The sequence below is a fragment of the Schistocerca serialis genome, chromosome 10, assembly GCF_023864345.2.
Source record: "Schistocerca serialis cubense isolate TAMUIC-IGC-003099 chromosome 10, iqSchSeri2.2, whole genome shotgun sequence".
In the NCBI taxonomy this organism is placed as follows: domain Eukaryota; kingdom Metazoa; phylum Arthropoda; class Insecta; order Orthoptera; family Acrididae; genus Schistocerca; species Schistocerca serialis.
In genome coordinates this window covers 45786243-45809508 of record NC_064647.1, presented here as the reverse complement: position 1 = coordinate 45809508, position 23266 = coordinate 45786243, and the positions used below count along the sequence as shown (strand labels likewise).

Here is a 23266-nt window from a genome sequence, read left to right as displayed (position 1 = left end):
AATTTCATTAAGGAATAAATATATTGGGAAGCAGTAGTTAGTATCCCTAGTTCCCTAAACAGGCTTCTGCAGGATGTTCTTGAGTTCACACCACATATAATTCTTACTGCACGTTTTTGTGCCCGGAAAACTTTAGCTTGGCTTGATGAATTACCCCAAAAAATAATCCCATATGACATTATGGAATGAAAGTAAGCATAGTATGCCAGATTTTTCATTTTTATATCCCCTATGTCTGACAAAATTCGCATTGCAAACAGAGATTTGTTAAGACCCTTCAGCAGTTCTGTGGTGTGCTCCTCCCAGTTGAATTTATTATCAAGCTGTAATCCCAAGAATTTAACATTGTCCACTTCTTCTATCTTCTTGTCATCGTATGTTAGACATATACTCTTGGGACACCCCTTACAAGTTCTGAACTGCATGTAGTGTGTTTTTTCAAAGTTTAGTGAGAAAGAATTGGCTAGGAACCAGTGATTAATGTCCACAAATATTTTATTGGCTGATCTTTCTAAGACTACACTTGATTTGCTATTTATTGCAATGTTTGTATCATCGGCAAACAAAACAAACTTGGCATCTGGTAATGTTACTGATGAAAGGTCATTGATATACACAAGAAAAAGTAAGGGCCGCAAAATGGAACCTTGTGGGACCCCACATGTAATTAGTTCCCAGTTGGATGATGCCTGATAGCTTGATACATGTCTCTTTCCTAATAACACCCTTTGTTTCCTGCCAGAGATATAAGATTTGAACCCTTTTGCAACATTTCCTGTTACACTATAATATTCTAGTTTACTTAAAAGGATATTGTGATTTACACAGTCAAATGCCTTTGACAGATCACAAAATATACCAGTTGCCTGCAATTTTTTGTCTAATGAATTAAGCACATTTTCACTGTAAGTGTAGATAGCCTTCTCAATATCAGAACCTTTTAGAAATCCAAACTGTGACTTTGACAGTATGTTATTTGAGATAAGATGGTTATAAAGACGACTGTACATTACTTTTTCGAAAATTTTTGAGAATGCTGGCAACAGTGAAATTGGACGGAAATTTGATGCTATTTCTTTATCTACATTCTTAAACAGTGGCTTAACTTCAGCATATTTCAGCCATTCAGGAAATATTCCACTGATAAACGACTGGTTACACAGATAGCTTAATATGTTACTTAGCTCAGAATCACATTCTTTAATTAACTTTGTTGATATTTCACCATACCCACTAGATGTTTTTGATTTTAAAGATTTTATGATGGACATTATTTCTGTTGGGGTAGTGAGGGTCAAATTCATTATATGGAAGTTACTTGAAATGTCTGGTCTAAGGTAATCTATAGCAGCATCTACCGAACCTGACAACCCCATCTTTTCAGTAACAGTTATAAAATGTTTGCTAAAAAGTTCTGCAACACTATACACATCTGTCACCAATGTATCGTTTACTCTTAATGCTATTTGTTCCTCTTCATGTCTGGTTCTACCGGTCTCCTCCTTCACTATATCCCATATTGTCTTTATTTTGTTATCTGATATGACTATCTTTTCCTTGTAATATATTTGCTTTGACATCTGTATTACAGTCTTTAATATTTTGCAGTATTTCTTATAATGTGCTATAGCATCAACATTGGAAATGTTTCGGATTGGCAGATACAGTTTTCTTTTTGTTTTACAAGATACCCCTATTCCTTGAGTAATCCATGGCTTCTTTGTAGACTTTGCTCTAACCTTGGTAAGTTTTGGGGGAAAGCAGTGTTCAAATAAGGTAAGCACTTTATTAGCAAAAATGTTATATTTTTCATTCATGCCATGAGCACTGTAAACATGAGTCCAGTGAATGTCTCTGAGGAGTGTCCTAAAATAATCAATTTTTGGCTTACTGATTACCCTCTTGAGCTCAGATTTAGCAGATTTTATATCCTGTTCAGTATTAACATTTAACAGAAGGAACTGCATGTCATGGTCTGAGAGGCCATTGACTATTGGTTTTGTAATATAATTTTGTTCATTGGACTTTTCTATAAAGATATTATCAATGGCTGTTTGTGAGCAAGTGGCTATCCTAGTGGGGAACTTTACAAGTTGAATGATAGTGTTACTAACTCAAATAACTTCTTATTGGGAGAGTCTTTAAGGAAATCTACATTGAATTCACCAGCAACCACTATTTCTTTGTATTTATGAAAAGACTATGATCTTTTTGTGAGATTGTCTTTGTAATGCTATTTAGGCTGAAGATGAAGTATTCCCTCAAAACATGTCGCAAAATAAATAAATAAGTAAATAATACAATAGTTAACAAAGTTTGTGACTGGAAGCAGAGTGGTGGTGGGTGGGAGGGTGGAGGGGTTGGGGGTGGGGAGGGGGGGTGGGGGGGGTGGGAGGGCGAAATGTTGATGGATTCTTATCTGTTTCTGTTACATGTAAATGATCTATTAAATATAAATAAAATAGAAAGAAACATTACACATGGGAAAAATATATTAAAAACAAAGATTCCTTGACTTACCAAACGGGAAAGTGCTGGTAGATAGGCACAATAAAAAAACACATAAACACACACCCAAAATTTCAAGCTTTCGCAACCAACGGTTGCTTTGTCAGGAAAGAGGGAAGGAGAGGGAAAGATGAAAGGATGTGGGTTTTAAGGGAGAGGGTAAGGAGTCATTCCAATCCCGGGAGTGGAAAGACTTACCTTGGGGGAAAAATGGACAGGTATACACTCGCACACACACACATATCCATCCGCATATACACAGACACAAGCAGACATTTGTAAAGGCAAGGAGTTTGGGCAGAGATGTAAGCCGAGGCGGAAGTGCAGAGGCAAAGATGTTGTTGAATGACAAGTGAGGTATGAGTGGCCGCAACTTGAAATTAGCGGAGATTGAGGCCTGGTGGATAATGGGAAGAGAGGATATATTGAAGGGCAAGTTCCCATCTCCGGAGTTCGAATAGGTTGGTGTTAGTGGGAAGTATCCACATAACCCAGACGGTGTAACACTGTGCCAAGATGTGCTGACCGTGCACCAAGGCATGTTTAGCCACAGGGTGATCCTCATTACCAACAAACACTGTCTGCCTGTGTCCATTCATGCGAATGGACAGTTTGTTGCTGGTCATTCCCACATAGAATGCGTCACAGTGTAGGCAGGTCAGTTGGTAAATCACGTGGGTGCTTTCACACGTGGCTCTGCCTTTAATCGTGTACACCTTCTGGGTTACAGGACTGGAGTAGGTGGTGGTGGGAAGGTGCATGGGACAGGTTTTACACCGGGGGCAGTTAAAATGGTAGGAGCCAGAGGGTAGGGAAGGTGGTTTGGGGATTTCATAGGGATGAACCAAGAGGTTACGAAGGTTAGGTGGATGGCGGAAAGACACTCTTGGTGGAGTGGGGAGGATTTCATGAAGGATGGATCTCATTTCAGGGCAGGGTTTGAGGAAGTTGTATCCTTGCTGGAGAGCCACATTCAGAGTCTGATCCAGTCCCGGAAAGTATCCTGTCACAAGTGGGGCACTTTTAGGGTTCTTCTGTGGGAGGTTCTGGGGATGAGGAAGTGGCTCTGGTTATTTGCTTCTGTACCAGGTCGGGAGGGTAGTTGCGGGATGCGAAAGCTGTTTTCGGGTTGTTGGTGTAATGGTTCAGGGATTCCGGACTGGAGCAGATTCGTTTGCCACGAAGGCCTAGGCTGTAGGGAAGGGACCGTTTGATATGGAATGGGTGGCAGCTGTCATAATGGAGGTACTGTTGCTTGTTGGTGGGTTTGATGTGGACGGATGTGTGAAGCTGGCCATTGGACAGATGGAGGTCAACGTCAATGAAAGTGGCATGGTATTTGGAGTAGGACCAGGTGAATCTGATGGAACCAAAGGAGTTGAGGTTGGAGAGGAAATTCTGGAGTTCTTCTTCACTGTGAGTCCAGATCATGAAGATGTCGTCAATAAATCTGTACCAAACTTTGGGTTGGCAGGCCTGGGTAACCAAGAAGGCTTCCTCTAAGCGACCCATAAATAGGTTGGCATACGAGGGGGCCATCGTGGTACCCATGGCTGTTCCCTTTAAATGTTGGTATGTCTGGCCTTCAAAAGTGAAGAAGTTGTGAGTCAGGATGAAGCTGGCTAAGGTGATGAGGAAAGAGGTTTTAGGTAGGGTGGCAGGTGATCGGCGTGAAAGGAAGTGCTCCATTGCAGCGATGCCCTGGACGTGCGGGATATTTGTGTATAGGGAAGTGGCATCAATGGTTACAAGGGTGGTTTCTGGGGGTAACAGACTGGGTAAGGATTCCAGGCGTTCGAGAAAGTGGTTGGTGTCTTTGATGAAGGATGGGAGACTGCATGTAATGGGTTGAAGGTGTTGTTGATCTACGTAGGCAGAGATACGTTCTGTGGGGGCTTGGTAACCAGCTACAATGGGGCGGCCGGGATGTTTGGGTTTGTGAATTTTAGGAAGTAGGTAGAAGATAGGGGAGCGGGGTGTCGGTGGGGTCAGGAGGTTGATGGAGTCAGGTGAAAGGTTTTGTAGGGGGCCTAAGGCTCTGAGGATTCCTTGAAGCTCCGCCTGGACGTCAGGAATAGGATTACCTTGGCAAACTTTGTATGTAGTGTTGTCGGAAAGCTGACGCAGTCCCTCAGTCACATACTCCCGATATTCAAGTACCACAGTCGTGGAACCCTTGTCAGCTGGAAGAATGATGGTGGATCGGTCAGCTTTCAGATCACGGATAGCCTGGGCTTCAGCTGTGGTGATGTTGGGAGTAGGATTAAGGTTTTTTGAGAAAGATTGAGAGGCAAGGCTGGAAGTCAGGAATTCCTGGAAGGTTTGGAGAGGGTGATTTTGAGGAAGAGGAGGTGGGTCCTGCTGTGATGGGGGTTGGAACTGTTCCAGGCAGGGTTCAATTTGGATAGTGTCTTGGGGAGTTGGATCATTAGGAGTGGGATCAGGATTATTTTTCTTCGTGGCAAAGTGATATTTCCAGCAGAGACTATGAGTGTTGGACAGTAAATCTTTGACAAGGGCAGTTTGGTTGAATCTGGGAGTGGGGCTGAAGGTGAGGCCTTTGGATAGGACAGAGGTTTTGGATTGGGAGAGAGGTTTGGGGGTAAGGTTAACTACTGAATTGGGGTGTTGTGGTTCCAGATTGTGTTGACTAGAATTTTGAGGTGTAAGGGGGAGTGGAGCTGGAAGTGGGTGATTTAGTAGATGGGAGAGACTGGGTCTGTGTGAAATGAGAGGAAGTTGAGGTTTGTTGGAAAGGTTGTGGAGGGTGTGTGAGTTGCCTTTCCGGAGGTGGGAAACCAGGAGATTGGATAGTTTTTTGAGGTGGAGGGTGGCATGCTGTTCTGATTTGCGGTTGGCCTGTAGGAGGATGCTCTGAACAGCCGGTGTGGATGTGGGAGAGGAAAGATTGATGACTACGATTTGGGATAGGTTGTGCACATGAGTCTCATGATAGTTCTTATACACTGGGAAGGTCTGTTCCTTTCTACAGTCATGCGGCGTGGTCCATTGACACAGAAACCTGAAGTTAACTAGTGCTAGAAGAGAACAGAATTGAGCAGGCATCCCATCAGATTAGTATGGGATTCTTTGCACTTGCTCTATTGAGTGATTTATTCTGTTCTTCAGTTCTGTACCCACATATTTCAACATGTCACATTTTCATCTCTCTGATGATTGAACATAGAATATGCACTTTGATATTCTTTAGTTGCCACTGGAATGGATTCAGAGGCAGTCACTGTCAACCCTCTCTTGTCATTCAGCATACGCGGCTTTGCAGTATAGACGGTGTGCTTCAGGGTTCCCCACAATGGCGTCTTTCAACACATTTCTCACAATTGTAATGTGACAGTGCATCATCTTGTTGAGAAAAAAAATCATCATTTTGGTACATTTGGTGAACAGCAGGTGCAATTTGTTCCTGCAACATGGTTGTTCCTTCAAACAAAGGATGTCCAACAAATTCTCTGACAGACTTACCACACCACATTGGTAACACAGTAAGATTAACAGTTTGATCTTCTGTAATGTGGGGTTTATCTCTAGCCCCAAACACATAGTTATGGTGATTGATGGTTCCATTCAATTTAAATATTGCCTTATCAGACTAGTGACAAGAGTCAGCTGTTCATTATTTGCAAAACGATTCACAAAATTCATGATGCCTGTCCAGATCATACTCATTCATTGTGGGAAGCAGCCTGCTTCAAAAGGCACTGAACACTTCATTTGCTTACACCAGAATTACGTGCACCTTGCCGTACAGGCTTCTTTGGGGTTTTTGTGAAAGCTTGTACCACTAGGCCTCTTTGATCCTCTACTGATTTGTTCCTGTCATGCGTTTCCTTCTCGAGATCACACACATTTCCTTCCCTCTCAGATTTGTCAGGTAATTTTATAATTGTTAAATGTGACGGTGTTGCCATATGAGACTCTGCCTGCCATACTCTCTGCTCTTCTTTCATGTTTTCACATTTCCATTAATACTTTAAAATCCAGTTTCTTTGCTCCAATGACATGTTTCTACCCTCCTTGCTGTTTACGTGTTGTCACTGGCAACTGAAAGTAAGTGAAGGTAAACAAATGAGTCACTACACACACTAGTCATGAGAGAAGCATAAAATCACAATTGCATCAGGTTATCACTAATACTTCCTTGGTGAAATCCCTTTTTGGGACCCCACGTATTTTAATGTTGTAACAACATAATGTTATCATGACCAGTAGTGACAGAGGGAATGATTAATAATTATGGATTTAATACATCAAAGCTATAGTGCTCATGTTGAGTTATTGAGGCCAACAGTTTTTTTCACTATCACTGTCAGCACTAACTGCAGATGTTTTGGGTGGTCGGCATTTGTTTTGTAGGCAGGAGAAGACGCAGATGACAACCAAAGTGAACAACATGAGTGACCTGAGACAGGAGATCCTTCACCTGGAGCGGAATCTGACCCACGAGAAGCTCAAGTGCCGGGCCCTGGAAGAGGAGCTGCAGAACCCGCTCAATGTGCATCGCTGGAGGCGGCTCGAGGTAACTCACTTGTTATGCAGCTCTATCATTAGTCTGAAGACAGGTTTGATGCAGCTCTCCATCCTATAGTCTAATTAAAACTGCTTGATAGTTGTCACTTCATGCGTTGGAGGTGGTTTCCTCCAGTCAGAGTACTTCTTCATCATGCCCGAATCAAACTGTGACAACTGTTCAGCTCACTTCCAATTTCTTGTCCGGCTTCCTCGATGAGTTTGGATCCTGCATCCTGAGTCTGGGCCTTTTATTTCACATTTCATCACATGTCGTAATGTTACCAAAAACAAGAAAACACACACACAATGATGATCCTTTTACACGAGATGCCATTCAGTCTCACATACAGAGTTGTTACACTCACAGATGTAATAACCTAACTCAAGATAGTGGCACAGTGCTGCAGTTCATGTACAAATGTGATGTATAAAAAGTCGTATGTTCGAATCTTGTCAAAGGTAGTAATATTATTTTTATTTCTAAATCTAATCAAAATACTTTGATTATTAATTTTATTCAGGTAATTAATTAAAATGTAATATTTTCATTTATAATACTTTGTTCTGTCATTTTCATCATCTTATTGACTTTTTAAATAGCTCTTTTTTTCTTCCTATCATTACTTTTTCATTTACAATCTTCCTGTGACACCTATAATTTGCAACCAAGTGCCAACCGTGACTGTTCATCAGTTGATGATGGGGCAGCTCGTGTAGTCAGCATGAGGATAGTTTCTGGTAACCAATGATAGTGATAAACTGTATTTTGACTTTAGTGCTGAAACTGAGTTTGCTTATTGAGGTTAGCTTTAATTGCTGTGAATAAAGTGATCACGATTTTAGTTCCGCAGCAGCTTGTCGACCACCATTCTCTTGGATACACTGCACAGCACAGGGTGGTTGTTATGTTAGGACATGAGTTTAAATTTGTGACTGTAAAATGCATTGTCTGCCACAGTTCAGTCATTGGTGACTTAAAATCAGCTGTCAGCAGAACTTAACACATTTCTGTGATACCTCACGGTGAACTCTTCCAACATTACTTTGTGTTACACATTACAGCATTTGTGAAGTGACTGGCGTATTTGTGTCACCTATAACCGATCAGTAGCAGGCAGCCAATGTGGCAACAAGTAAGTGACAGAAGTTAACTGCCACATAATACTAGTCATATTAGTGTCTATTCTGTGGAAACCTCTTCACCTCTGCACAATGTATAGGCATTTGTACCCGCTTTTTCTATATTTATGCCTTGTTCCCTGGTTCTCTCTAAAATTCTTATTCACTCCCCCTCCCTTCAACAAAGTACCGAATTGATGATTTCTTGATGCCTCATGTGTGTCCTGTCGACCAAAACCTTCTTTTAGTCAAGTTGTCCCTTATGTCTCTTTTTTTCTCCAATTCCATTCAGTTCCTCCTCATTACTTACTCATTTATCCATCAGGATTCTTCTGTAGCATCAGATTTCAAAAGTTTCTATTCTCCTCTTGTCTGAACTACTTATCATCCATGTTTCACTTCCATACTAGGCTACATTCCAGACAAATATATGCAGAAAATACTTTCTAACGCTTAAATTTAAATAACAAAACTGATCTTCTACTTTTAGTGTGCCATTTCAAAATATAATTTTCTTAGTGTTGCTTCATTTAATTTGGTTGCATTCCATTACTCTCATTATACTTTTGTGGGTTTGACCTTATTTCTTTTCAGGGCATTATCCCTTTCATTCAACTGCTCTTCTAACTCGTTTGCAATCTTCAACAGAATTACAATGTCATTGACAGACCTCAAAGTTTTTATTTCCTCTTTCTGATCCTCAATTTCCTTTCTTAATTTCTCCTTCGTTTCCTTTACTGCTTGCTCAATATAAAGGTCGAATAACATTGCTGAGATGCTACACAGCTGTCTAACTCCCTTCTTAAGTGCTGTTTTGCTTTCATGCCCTTTGTCTTTTGTAACCACAGTCTGGTTTCTATACAAGTTGTAAATAATCTTTTGCTCTTTGTATTTTATTCCTACTAACTTCAAATTTTTAAAGAGTGTAATCCAGCCAGTTTTGTCAAAAGCTTTCTCTAAATCAGGGCTTCCCAACATGTGGTCCACGGACCCCTTAGGGGTCCACCAGCTCTTTCTAGGGGCTCCGCAGCCACCTTTTACCAAATCGTGTAAAATAATGAGTAAAATTATTGAATAGAAATGTGAAAACCAAATTAATCACTATTTTTTTCGTGTGGAAAACATGTGCACTTTTACTTCAGGTCATATTCCCAAGCAGCCTTTGCGGTTCATAAGTGAGAACACTTACCGTATTTACTCGAATCTAAGCCGCACTTTTTTTCCGGTTTTTGTAATCCAAAAAACCGCCTGCGGCTTAGAATCGAGTGCAACGCGGAAGTTCTGAAAAATGTTGGTAGGTGCCGCCACAACTAACTTCTGTCGTCGAATATATGTAGCGCTTCGCAGGCACAAAGACAAAAACTGGCACCAAAACCTCTGCGTCAGTAAATAAATTAAAAAAAGGTGGAAGACGAGCTTTTTTTCTCCGCCCTGAGTTTCGACCACTGCATTTTCATACATTATCCAATGAAGTAAATACAAATTCCGTATTGTTCATCTTCGAATGTAGCAGCATTTCAATGCACTACGAAAATCCGACTGGCAAGACTGTTTGGGATGTTTCCCAATATGGCCAACTCTGCGTTCTGAATTTTGCCTACCTGTGAGAAGAGATGGTTGCTAATAGGAACTTATGAATTGTGAATCACATGCAGTATTCTCTCCACCATAATAATAATACGAATATAAACATTTTGCCATGTATTCTTTCGTGTTTGCTGCTATCTCATTTAAATCCCGGCTGCCTAATAAACTACGAAACTAGAGTGAGACAACAGCAAACGCGGAAGAATATACATATCATGTCATGTTTATATTCATATTATTCTTATGCCGAATAGTGATACAGTCAGAAATGAAGCACGGCAATTGATTAGATTTTTAAATCTAAGATGACTCTAATTTCTGTGCAGAATGTAATGTACTAAAGAGGCATCTGCAAAGATTTTCAAACGGAGAAAAATTTTCGCTAAACTCTCGTTCAGAACATCTTCTATCATACGCAGTCTATTATTTGGTTCTTGTTGATCATTATCAAAGAAAGCAGTCTCTTGCCATTGTTTCACTAATGAGACGATTCCTCCCTTTTTTTTTTTAATTGTAAGCGGCGGTAGCCGCGAGCGGCGACAGGTCGTAAACACTCATTATCAGAATGCAACAAACAATGCATGACACAGTACAGTAATGCATTTTCAGCTCTGAGTGACGTAAACACCTATAACAATGAGAACGGCACTTATCAGATCAAAGAAAAATAAGCAATCAATTCAAACCAGACGAAACACGTGAAAAAGGAAGGGTACCCATATAAATACGGACGAAGTGCCTGACGCATAGCAACGGCTACCTGGTGAAGCTTAACTGCTAAGCTTACGACTCGAACCAAACTGCTATAGCTGTATCGTCATTCATTCGACCTAAACTGTGTCTCATATTACAATGGACCAACTTTGTTTCGATTTGGAGGTGCGGCCTAAAACTTTTCTCTCCCCTTGAATTTTGAGTCTCAGATTTCAGGTGCAGCTTAGATTCGGGAAAATTTTTTTCCCTCGATTTCGAGTCTCATTTTTCAGGTTCGGGTTAGATTTGAGTGCGGCTTAAATTCGAGTAAATACGGTACACAGTTTAGTGCCGGAGAATGTGGCTTCTGTGATTGACTGTTTCGCAACAATACGAGGGTCGTTTGTGCGCTAGCTCACGGCGCTAGATGCGCTGAAACCTTTAACGCATGCATGGGGCGAGCTTCGGCGACCAACCACAGCACTCGCTGGCACGTATGCGGCCCCAGGCATCATTAAATGTTAAACTTGCTTTGTCACTGCACTACCTACTTCATAAGTCGTTGACCAGTTTATTACTTCTAACATGGATCAGTGGCTGAAGTCAGGATCATTGAATAAGGGTGTAGTTTCTCCATTGCCTTCACAACAAGGGAAGTTTCCAGTTGAAATGAATGAGGAGGGAGGACGACCAAAGGGAGAACAATCACAAAAGCTCCACAGCCGGTTTTATTATGTGAAAACGCTGCAAGTACTCCACTGGTTGCAATATCCTGTGGAAGTGCAATAACGAAGAAGCGCAAGTACAATGAAAGCTATTTAGAAATGGGCTTTATGGAGACAAAGGAGGGTAAAGCTCAGTGTGTAATTTGTGCGTGAATCCTTCCGAACAGTTCGATGGTTCCAGTTAAATTGCGCCATCATTTTGAAGGCACTCACCGGGATTTCCATGCTAAAGACATCGATTTCTTCAGAAGGAAGAGTGCTGAACTAGCTGCTTCTCAGTATTGCATGAAAACTCATGCAAAAACAATTAATAAAAATTCATTAAAAGCTTCTTTCTTGGTTAGTTATCGAGTGGCAAAAACTGGCAAAGCTCATACAATTGCAGAAAATCTCATAAAGCCGTGTGTTAATGATACTGTTTCTTGCATGCTAGACGAAAAGGCAGAAAGCTTGTATCTTCGGTGCCATTATCAAACAATACTGTCAAGAGATGCTTTGTTGACATGTCAAAAGATGTGAAAGACACTCTTGTTTCTCACAACCAACACAATTCATTTTCTCTGCAGATAGATGAATCCACTGATGTTGCAGGATTAGTGATTTTATTGGCTTTTGTCCGTTATGAATATTCTGGAGGTTTTGAGGAGGACCTCTTATTGTGCAGACCACTACCAGCCAACACAACAGGTGCTGAAATATTCCGTGTATTGGATGATTTTTTAAGGACTAACGAAGTTTCATGGTCTAATTGCTTAGATGTGTGCACAAATGGTGCAAAAGCTATGACAGGTGCTACAGTTGGAGCAATAACAAAAATAAAAGAAAATGCCAAGAATTGCAGCAGTAGTCATAGTGCTCTCCACAGATACACTTTAGCTATGAAAAAAATGCCTGTTTCGTTCAAGAAAGTTTTAGACAAATCCATTCAAATCATTAACTACTTAAAATCAAGGCCTTTGAAGTCAAGACTTTTCACAATACTGTGTGAAGATGTGGGAAGCCTTCATCGTTCCCTGCTTCTCAACAAAGAAGTGAGGTGGCTCTCACGTGGGAATGCACTCTCTCGGTTGTACGAATTAAGATTGGAAATCTTAGCTTTCCTTTTGGAGCATAACACCAAATTAGCAGACCTTATTAAAGACGAAAATTGGCAGTGTATACTTGCCTATTCGTCGGATATTTTCTCCAAAATGAATGAAATGAATATTTCACTCTAAGGGCAAAGTGAAACAAAGGTCATTGCTATTGACAAAGTTCGAGCATTCAAGAGGAAAATCAATTTTTGGGCAGTGTGTCAAGGAGGGGGAGGTCAAGGGTTTTCCTCTTCTCAAAGAGTTTTTGAAAAACAAAACATGGGCGCTTGATGTCATTGTTTGAGCATTATTTCCCAACATCTGAAGATGAGTAGATGCAGAAATACGAATGGGTGGTCAACACATTCACTGTATCCAAAAAGCCGAACATTCTATCATCAAATGAATATGAGTTGTTGATAGAAATTGCCACAGGCCCTACCTTGAAATCAAGTTTCGACATTGATGGTTACTCAAACTTTTGGATCCGTTTGGATAACAAGAAATACTACACCCTTGTTGAAAAGGCAAAAAGTGTACTTCTTCTGTTTGCCACAACATACATGTGTGAATATGGATTCTCAATCTATGGTGCCCACAAAACTAAGTATGAAGCTATCTAGATGCGGAACTGGACATCCATCTCCAGCTGTCAAGAATTGATCCCAACTTTTCAAAATTGTGTCAGCAGAAGCACCCTCAACCATCACATTAGGATTCCATTATTATTCCTACAGGCTCAACTATAATAAAGAAGAAAACATTTTTCTTTGTAGATGCTCAGTGACTGTATCTGAACTATAACTCTGTAGGAATTTTGTTTCTGGCTTCTATCATTCACAAATTAATTATTAACTGAATTCTGTTGGAATTGATTTATTTGTTACAAAAATTAAAATGATCTCTAAAGCTAATTTCTTTTCCTTATAATATATTCTGTCCTCTCAGTTAAAAATATGGCCTGCCTGTACTTGAATTACAATTACTTGCTATTACTCTGACACTATATTGTGTAACTGCTGTGAGCGTAAACAAATGAGGACTTTTCATGTGCCACCTTGTAAAAGGTAAACCTCCTCTGCCAGAATTGTTTCCTTTGGGAAAAAAAGTCTTACGTTCTGTGAAATGCTTTGTCCTCTTTTCCTAATTTGTTTACAGTTGAGGCTGACTGCCACAATATAGTGTCTAAGTAGTAGTTGAAGTTGTCAGCTATGGCTAAACTGTTGCCACGCTGCCTGCCAGTTGCCAGCTACCAACTGACAGTACACTTGCAACGCCGATTGATAGCTGTCAGCTGTGGAGTGACAGCTGTTGTTCAGTAGATACGCAAAGACGTAAAAATAACTAGACTTTCCGAGCTGTTTACATGGGCACGAGAATTGATTGTGGAACTGGAAAACGGCTTTATAAAAGCAGATTTCCAGAATCGATTATTAAGTGTTTACCTGACCAACCAAAAGAGGAACTGGGACATCGGCTTACGAAATCCGGTTTTGGAAACGCATGTAAACTGGGTGAATGTATTCCCACACATTGCACAACAGATGTCACAATAGTCCTTTAAAGGCAATTCCTTGGCCTCTTTTCTTTCATGATATGTTTGTATCTCGAATCATGGGTCTGCCTCTTTTCTTCACAGCTGGGCGAAATGGCCGAGCAGTCTAAGGCGCCATGTCGTCGTGGATTGCACGGCCGCTCCCGCCGGAGGTTCGAGTCCTCCCTTGGACATGTGTGTGTGTGTGTATTTTGTCCTTAGCAGAAGTTAAACTTAGGTTAATAGTGTGTAAGACTAGGGACTGATGATCTCATGAGTTAAGTCCCATAGACCTGACATACATTTGAACATTTTTCTTCAGATTTCACGAAAAAAACCACACACACACACACACACACACACACGCTGTTACAAAATATGCATGCTTCTTACTTACACAACAGTAGCCAAACAGTGGAAGTGAACAGACCACAAGCGGGAGCTTGTCAACAGCGAAATGTTTGAACAGTTTGGACGTGACTTTAATTGCTCTTGGAGGAAGGCAGCTCCAATATGTGAAATATCAATTACCAAGTAATTTTAATCAGGCTATAGTGTGTTGAACAAAGGGAGTAAATCCACTAATAAGTGTCTGGATACAATGGGAATTCAAATTGGATTGTTAATTTCAAGTTGTTTTCATCCATCTCTAAACCAAAGACTATTGATACTTCAGGGGGGGGGGGGGGGGGGGGGAGGGGGCATTGGGACATTGGGAACATGGCAATTGCATTAACAAGCTTTCAGTTTCCATGGGTTTCACTGTGAAATCTAAAGTTACTGTGCTCTTGACTGACGAGGGGTCCGCCATGGATTTTCAACTGAAGAAGGGGTGCGCCAGCTGGAAAGGTTTGGAAGCCCTGCTCTAAATTTACAAATGATATAAGTGTAGGTTTACCTTTCTTCATCCTGTCTTGTAATATAAATCATAGGATGGTTCGTGCCTTGTGTGTTCCTACATTTCAGTGGAACCCAAAATGGTTTTCTCCAGTGACGACTTCTACCAATTTTTCTATCTTCCTGTAAATAATTTGTGTAAGGATTGTACAGCCATGACTTATTAAACTGATAACTGAATAATATTCATAGCTATCAGCACCTGCCTTCTTTGAGATCAGAATTATTACATTTTTCCTGAACATTTTTCCAAAGAAAATTCAGCACCGGCTGTATCAGTGATTTTTATTAAATCTGCGACCGGTTTCGCGCCATTTATCGGTCATCCTCAGGCAATCTGTACAAAAAATAGTATAATAAGAGCTCATATAAACTATTCAATCCCCAAATTCTGAGGTATAAACTGAAATTTTAAACAACCAGTTTTTTGAATGAGACAGGAAAGTACACACATACATTATTTATAACATGGTAATGTTGAACATTGCCCTTTACCCACTCCCCACCTTTCATGTCCAATATACTGTCACCTGGTGAAAGCGGTAGTTAAAATTTGAAAATCTTTTATAAAATTTTTTTAAATAATGGGAGCAGCAATGACCTAGAAAATAAAAATAAAATACGATGCTGATAAAAATCCCCTAAACACAAAAGACGAAGAGTGCAAACATTAGCGTGAACAAACAGTGCAATTAGAGCCATGTAAACATCTCAGAACTTACTGTGCCAGCTGAGAGGAGCTGCATGGCAGCGGACACGGCCTGACTGACTGGCCGAAACCCAGAAAGCACTCACGCAGTGGCGCGAGGATCACCAGAGGCCAGATGGTGTGTACATGGTGTGAACAGTACGGGGTGCTGAACATTTGATAAACAGTTCCTTATGTCATTTCTTTTTAAAATAAAAGTCTAATATCATACTAGGTGGCCAATATAAAACATGGTAGTTAGTTAAAAGCATAAGAATAATAATTGTGGTGGTTCTGAATGCATAAGGCCTGGAGTGTGCATAAAAATATATAGGACAGAACCTACTAACAAGTGAGCTAGAGGGCTACCTGTTTAAGTAATCAAAATTTTCTAAAAGACCCTTGTGCCTCAGATCGGTCTGGGCATTAAGTGAGGAGCGAGGGGATTTCTTCAGAACTCTGAAGATTTCAACCTCTTCCTGAACATTAAGGGTGTTGCCCTTATTTTCCAAGTGTAACACCCGCAAGTTCTGGATACTGGTGATATTGTGACCTGTTTCCCGCAAATGCGCACCTACGGCTGATTTTGAGCCTGGGTCGCTGATGTGCTCCTTAAAGCGGGTCTCAAAACTTCTTCCTGTCTGGCCTATGTACTCTGCATCACAATCATCACAGGCGATACTGTATACCACCGACAACTTGAAAGTATTCCATGTTGCAGCTTCCTTGTGCCTGAATTTCTGTCCATTGTTTTTAGGAATATAAAAAGTCGGATTTATTCCCTTAAAACTTAAGCATTTGCCGATTCTGCTTGAAATGTTACCATAAGCATGAAGCTCACACCCAGAACATTCACTTCCCTATGGCCAGCAAGCAGCGGATTAGCTATTGGGTGTAAATTCCACATGACACCTTTTTATGGTACCTGGGGACCTGTGTCTATGGCCCTATGAGTCTCGTGGACAAATAGCGTGAGCTGGGTTTCACACAATCGTCTTTTTTGAAACCCATGCTGATTCCTACAGAGTAGATTTCTAGTCTCCAGAAAAGTCATTATACTCTAACATAATACGTGTTCCAAAATTCTACAACTGATTGACGTTAGAGATATAGGTCTATAGTTCTGTTCATCTGTTCGACATCCCTTCTTGAAAATGGGAATGACCTGTGCCCTTTTCCAATCCTTTGGAGTGCTATGCTCTTCTAGAGATCTACAGCACACCACTGTAAGAAGGGGGCAAGTTCCTTCATGTACTCTGTGTAAAATCTAACTGGTATCCCATCAGGTCCAGCGGCCTTTCCTCTTTTGAGTGATTTTAATTGTTTTCTGTCCCTCTGTCATCTATTTCAATATCTACCATTTTGTCATCAGTGTGACAATCTAGAGAAGGAACTACAGTGCAGTCTTCCTCTGTGAAACAGCTTTGGAAAAAGACATTTAGTATTTCGGCCTTTAGTCTGTCATCCTCTGTTTCAGTACCATTTTGGTCACAGAGTGTCTGGACATTTTGTTTTGATCCACCTACCGCTTTGACATAAGACCAAAATTTTTTACGATTTTCTGCCAAATCAGTACATAGAACTTTACTTTCGAATTCATTGAACACCTCTCGCATAGCCCTCCTCACACAGCATTTCGCTTCATGTAATTTTTGTTTGTCTGCAAGGCTTTGCCTATGTTTATGTTTGCTGTGAAGTTCCCCTTGCTTCCGCAGCAGTTTTCTAACTTGGTCATTGTACCACGGTGGCTCTTTTCCATCTCTTATGATCTTTCTTGGCACATACTCATCTAATGCATATTGTACGATGGTTTTGAACTTTGTCCACTGGTCCTCAACACTATCTGTACTTGAGACAAAACTTTTGTGTTGAGCCATCAAGTACTCTGAACTCTGCTTTTTGTCACTTTTGCCAAACAGAAAATTCTTCCTACCTATTTTAATATATCTATTTATGGCTGAAAACATCGATGCAATAACCGCCTTATGATTGTCGGTTCTCTGTTCTGTGTTAACTATTTCAAATAGTTTGGGTCTGTTCGTCACCAGAAGGTCTAATACGTTATCGCCACGAGTTGGTTCTCTGTTTAACTGCTCAAGGTAGTTTTTAGATAATGTACTTAAAAAAATTTCACTGGATTCTTTGTCCCTGCCAACCGTTATAAACGTTTGAGTCTCCCAGTCTGTTTCTGGCAAATTATAATCTCCACCCAGAACTATAACATGGTCAGGAAATCTACTCGATATATTTTTCCAAATTTTCCTTTGGGTGCCCTGCCACAACAGCTGCTGAGCCAGAGGGCCTATAGAGACATCCAATTACCATGTTTGAGGCTGCTTTAACCGTGACCTTCAGCCAAATTATTTCACATTTTGGATCTCCGTCAATTTCCTTCGATACTATTGCACTTTTTATCACTATAAACACGACTGCCCCTTCACTGTCCAGCCTGTCTCTGCGGTATACATTCCAATCTGAGTTTAGAATTTCATTACTGTTCACATCTGGTTTCAGCCAACTTTCCGTCCCTGGTACTATGTGGGTATTGTGACCGTTTATTAATGAGAGCAGTTCTGGGACCTTTCTATAGACACTTCTGCAGTTTACTATTACCACATTAATATTGTTATTCCCTGTTTGCCTACTACTACCTTGTCGCGTCTCCGGAGGCGTCTTGTCAGGCCTAGGGAGGGAATTCTCTAACCTAAAAAACCCACATGTACACTCCACACATACTAAACTACCTTTGTAGCCACTACTACCTTTGTAGCCACTTCCTGCATGTAGCGCATGACTGACCTATTCAGGGGGACCCTATATTTCTCCACCCGATAGCTGAGGTCGAGAAATTTGCACCCCAGATCTCCGCAGAATTGTCTGAGCCTCTTGTTTAAGCCTTCCACTCAGCTCCAAACCAGAGGACCACAATCGGTTCTGGGAATGATACTACAAATAGTTAGCTCAGATTCCACCCTGCAAGTGAGGCTTTCCGCCTTCACCAACTCCGCCAACCCCCTGTATGAACTGAGGATGACCTTTGAACCCAGACGGCAGGAATCATTGGTGCTTACATGAACAACAATTTGCAGTCGGGTGCACCCAGTGCTCTCTATCGCTGCCGGCAGGGCCTCCTCCACATCTCGGATGAGACACCCCGGCAAGCAGACAGAGTGAACACTGGCCTTCTTCCCCGACCTTTCGGCTATTTCCCTAAGGGGCTCCACCACCCTCCTAACATTGGAGCTCTGAATCACTAATAAACCCCTCCCCCGTGTGCCTGCTCGGACCTTGCTGAAGGAGCGGCCACATGTCCACTTACAGGCAGAGCGGGCGATGCCACACGGCCAGCCTCCACATTGACCCTCCGCCTCGGTTGACGTGAACGCCGCTGAACCCGCCACTCCCCTTGGGGAGAGGGTGGCCCAACTGCACCCAGTACCCTCAAAGATGTCTCAACAGCAAGTACTGTGGGTGAAGCATGTAACACCTGTGGTGTACCATGTGACACACCAGACTCCCCACTGCTGCTACACTCCGAGGCAGCAAACTGAAGACGGTTGACAGCGGCCATCAACACGTTCAGCTGTTCGCGAACAGTGTCCAGCTCCTCCTGCGCCTGTACACAGCAGTCACATATCCTATCCATCCTAAGAAATCAACAATTCACTGTAGATAGTTAATCAACTTTTAACTAGACTGCTAATTCACTAAAGGCGGCTGATAGCTGACTAAACTGTGGTTACTAGACGCTTCTTGTTGGCAACAATGAAAATAAGCACTACCTGTCTCTGGACTGTACTCAAAACAAACACGAAATCTATGGTACACTGTTACTAGTACTTGAAAATTAAAGCTTCCTAAAAGCAAAAACACATGGAAAAAGAAGTGACAAGTAAGAAAACACAGTTAATACTTAAATTTACGTAGCTCACTGTGCAGCAGATGGCAATTATGACAGCATAAAGTGTGGTTAGCTGTATTTCAGTTGACAACCTGAATGAGCTGGGATATTATGAACAACAGTTGATTATATGTGTACAAAGGTGCATCTATGGATGAGGCATGAAGTCTCAAAACCGATTATGCATTAAAACGTAACACCATAACTTATTTATTGTTTTTACTGTGTGTGGCCACATTCCTACCACACACTATGATGGTTAATGAAGATACATAAAATATAAAGAGTTTCAAAAATGGGTGTGTGTCAATTGATGATGACAATTCCCAGTTGCTTGTTAGCTGACATCGCACCGTAAAATGTGCATCACGCCGTAAAATGCTTACAAACCAAGAGAATTGAATGTGAAAGATCATACACTGACTATCCGAGACATCTGCAACTCTTTGGGAATAACTTATGGTTCATGTGAACATATTCTGTCAAAAGAATTGCACGAGAATAGGACTGTGGCAAAGTTTGTGTCACGATTGCTTCAAGACAATTATAAGTGACAAGAGACGAAAGTCTGAAGGGATATGAAGCAACTGATTCGAGGTGATCCAAACATTCTTTCAAAGGCTTCCATTTGTGGTGAATATTGGATTTCTGGATATGACCCTGAAACTAAGCAGCAGTTGTCACAATGGAAAAACCCTCCTCCACCTTGTGCCAAAAAAGCTCCACAAATCAAGAGTAATGTCAAGTCCGTGTTGATTATTATCGTTATTTTTTATGTTGTTTGTAAAGAATTCTATTGCAATGTTGAAAATATTATGCAAATGATTGTTGCTGCTCACCACACAGTGGAGATGCTGTGTCACAGATAGGCACAACAAAAAGATTGTTAGACAAAGCTTTCAGCCAAACAGTACTGCATCAGAATTAATGACTTCATACAAAAGCTCACAGTCTGGCCTCGGCAATTGGAGACTGTGGCCATGTGTTTGTCAGCTGCATTTGCTTGAGTCATGTGTGTATATTGCGTAATTCCGATGAAGGCCTGTTTGGCCAAAACATTTTTCTGACATTCTTTTTGTTGTGCCTATCTGTGACTCAGCATCTTTACTGTATGGTGAGTAGCAATTACCCTTTTCATAATATTGTCATATTCCATCCTGAGTTTTCTATTCCAATGTGCTAAGAGATCTGAGGGAAGACTGGGTACCCCACCATGACAATGATTGACTTTATACACCTACATTATTCAGGACTTTTGACTAAAAACAAATAACATTTGTTTCCCACCCTCCACACCCACCAGACTTTTCTCTGTGTGACATTGTCTCTTTCCCTTGATGAAAATCAATTTGAAAGAGTGAATATTAGATACAGTGAAAGGAATTGCAATTGGTACTAAATACCCTCCTGTGTCTGGCCATTCTGATGAGGTTTTCTGTAATTACCATAAATCACTCCAGGCAAATGCCGGAGTGAATCCTTTGAAAGGGCACGGCCAACTTCCTTCCCCATCCTTCCCTAATTACAATGAGACTGATGACCAAATAACATTTGTTTCCCACCCTCCTTACCCATCAGACTTTTCTGTGTGTGACAGTGTCCTCTTTCCCTTGATTACAATCAATTTGAAAGGGTGAATATTAGATACAGTGAAAGGAATTGCAATTGGTACTAAACACCCTAACAAAGAAAGACAGACGGTTCAATCCCATGTCCAGCCATTCTGATTAGGTTTTCCGTGATTTCCCTAAATCACTCCAGGCAAATGCCAGAGTGATTCCTTTGAAAGGGCACAGCCAACTTCCTTCCCCATCCTTCCCTAATTCCAATGGGACCGATTACCTCGATGTTTGGTCTCTTCCCCCAAACAACCCAACCCAAAGAAAGACACCCATGGTGCATTTCAGATGTGGCATTCACTCCCATGACACCTATTTTGAAGGTGGTGATGCAAAATAAGATGTAGATAAATGTAATAATTTTAATTAATGTATTTCACTAGCTTTTGGAGACCTTGTTGTAGTTTATCCTGAGGTGGGAAAAGCACAGTGTTATTCAATGTTTCACTTTTTGCTTTTGGATGGGAAACCATCTGGCAAGATAAAAGTAAACTTAGATGATGTTTATTTTTGGCATCTCCATCAGTAATAATACCTAGATATAGGTTTAACAAAGTCAATTGTGGCCAGACATACAGTTTTGATGAGGATTGCCAAAGATGCCTCACAGATGTGGTTGACAAAGATATCATTTAAACAGTTTATGACATAGTTCTCAGTGATTGTCAAATGGAAGTCTATAAAATAACAGAAGCCACATACTGGCATGGTATTTAATATTTTATGTGATGGACTGATAATGAAAAAATTGTAGGGCAGCGGGTTTCACAGTTGCTGATAGTGTACACAAGCCGGTGTGGCTTGCAACTTTGAACCTGTGCTTAGAAAAATTTAAGCAACATCAAAAGAACTTTTTGCATTCAGATCTTGATTCACCATTACATCCCAGAAACTGAGCAGCATTCAGAACAAATCAGTTGCTTCCAGTGTTATCGATTCAAAAGAACACACTAGACCGAAAAGTTATGATTGTGACTTTTTGGGAATTGAAAATTGTCATACTACTTAATAAGAGGAGAAGTAGTCATAGGACAATTATTCAGTGAAATACTGGACTGAATCAACAAGGAACTGAAGGAAACACAACCCTCTTTGGCAAATAAAAATGTTCTGTTGCACCACAACATTTGAGGTAGACAAACATGAAGAAGTGACTTCCCTTGTGAGTAGACCTCTCATTGCAAGCTCAGCATCTTGGATTCTTTCCTCTTCTCAACCATCATTTTCTTTTTACAGTGATCTAACTCAATGACATCTGTTAACTGCTATCTACTCTATATTTTGATCAGCAATGATATTAAAAGGATAGATTACTGCTCACCACATAGTAGAGGCATTGAGTCACAGACAGGCGCAATGGGATGACTGCTTAACATTTAAGCTTTGCTCAAAAAAGTCCATCTCCTGAAATAGAAAACACACGAATTCGTACAAGCACAACTCTCATACAAATGGCTACTGTCTCTGGCCACCAGGGGCTGACGGCCCAGTGTGGGTTTTCATAACATGATGAAACCAGCCCACAGACAATTGTTACTTCCACTCACACCAAGAACGAAGTGCTGCCTGGTATTAAATGAAAATTCTATAGTAGCTGTAGAAAAACTGTGTGCACAAATCTAAATGTTTAACCAAAACAAATGATATCAGAATTTCATATGATCAATACAGTTAAATCGATGGAATTTACAGCTGTTTAATATAGTATGATTTCAATAAAAAACATTAAGTCACTCATGTAAGTGAGTGCATCATGCTGAAAGGTCATCCAATGTGTCAAACAAATCTGCCTGAGCAAATTAGGCCACATAAAGTTCCTGAGCTGATCAAACAAGTAATTTAACTATGATGGCAGAACTTACTAATCAACAATGTACAAATTAAGCCAGGATACTCAAATTACAACATGCACACATATTCTGAAGACAGCTCAGTGTACTCACACATGATTTTTATTATCCCACTTACCAAAAGTTTAGGAATAGCTTGTTCGTAGCAAGAGCATTTTTTTTTTGTTAAAAATGGCAATAAATAAAGACTTATGTCATTCAAAAGTGGTATATACTGTGTAAATTCTGAGAGTACCATGACATATTGTATATAGAGTACCATGACATATTGTATAAATATCAGTAACAAATACATATGACATGCTAATAGATAGTATTATCGTGATGTGTGTTTTTATTGTCTCAAGCACTTTGCCAACAATAGTAGATGTACAATGATTTGAGAGGTTTCTAAATGATCGACATATCTATTCATGTATAATGTACATCATCAAAATTTGACAAATAAGAGTGTCAGGTCATGTAGTATTTCAGAAAGTCACAGTTGATGTTGGATGACATGAGTTCTTGGCTTCATGTCTGTTCACACTCTCAAGTTATGA

The 23266-nt window shown here is 40.6% G+C and overlaps 1 protein-coding gene across 1 annotated transcript in view; it reads left to right on the top strand.

Moving 5' to 3' along the window:
* Positions 1-23266, top strand: part of LOC126425216 (cilia- and flagella-associated protein 58-like) — a gene marked incomplete at its 5' end in the record, with an annotated part of 256944 nt that overhangs the window by 182035 nt on the left and 51643 nt on the right. Inside the window, one exon of the mRNA XM_050088172.1 lies at positions 6883-7045. Within this exon, the coding sequence (XP_049944129.1) occupies positions 6883-7045 (163 nt within the window). The remainder of the gene's footprint in view (positions 1-6882; positions 7046-23266) is intronic.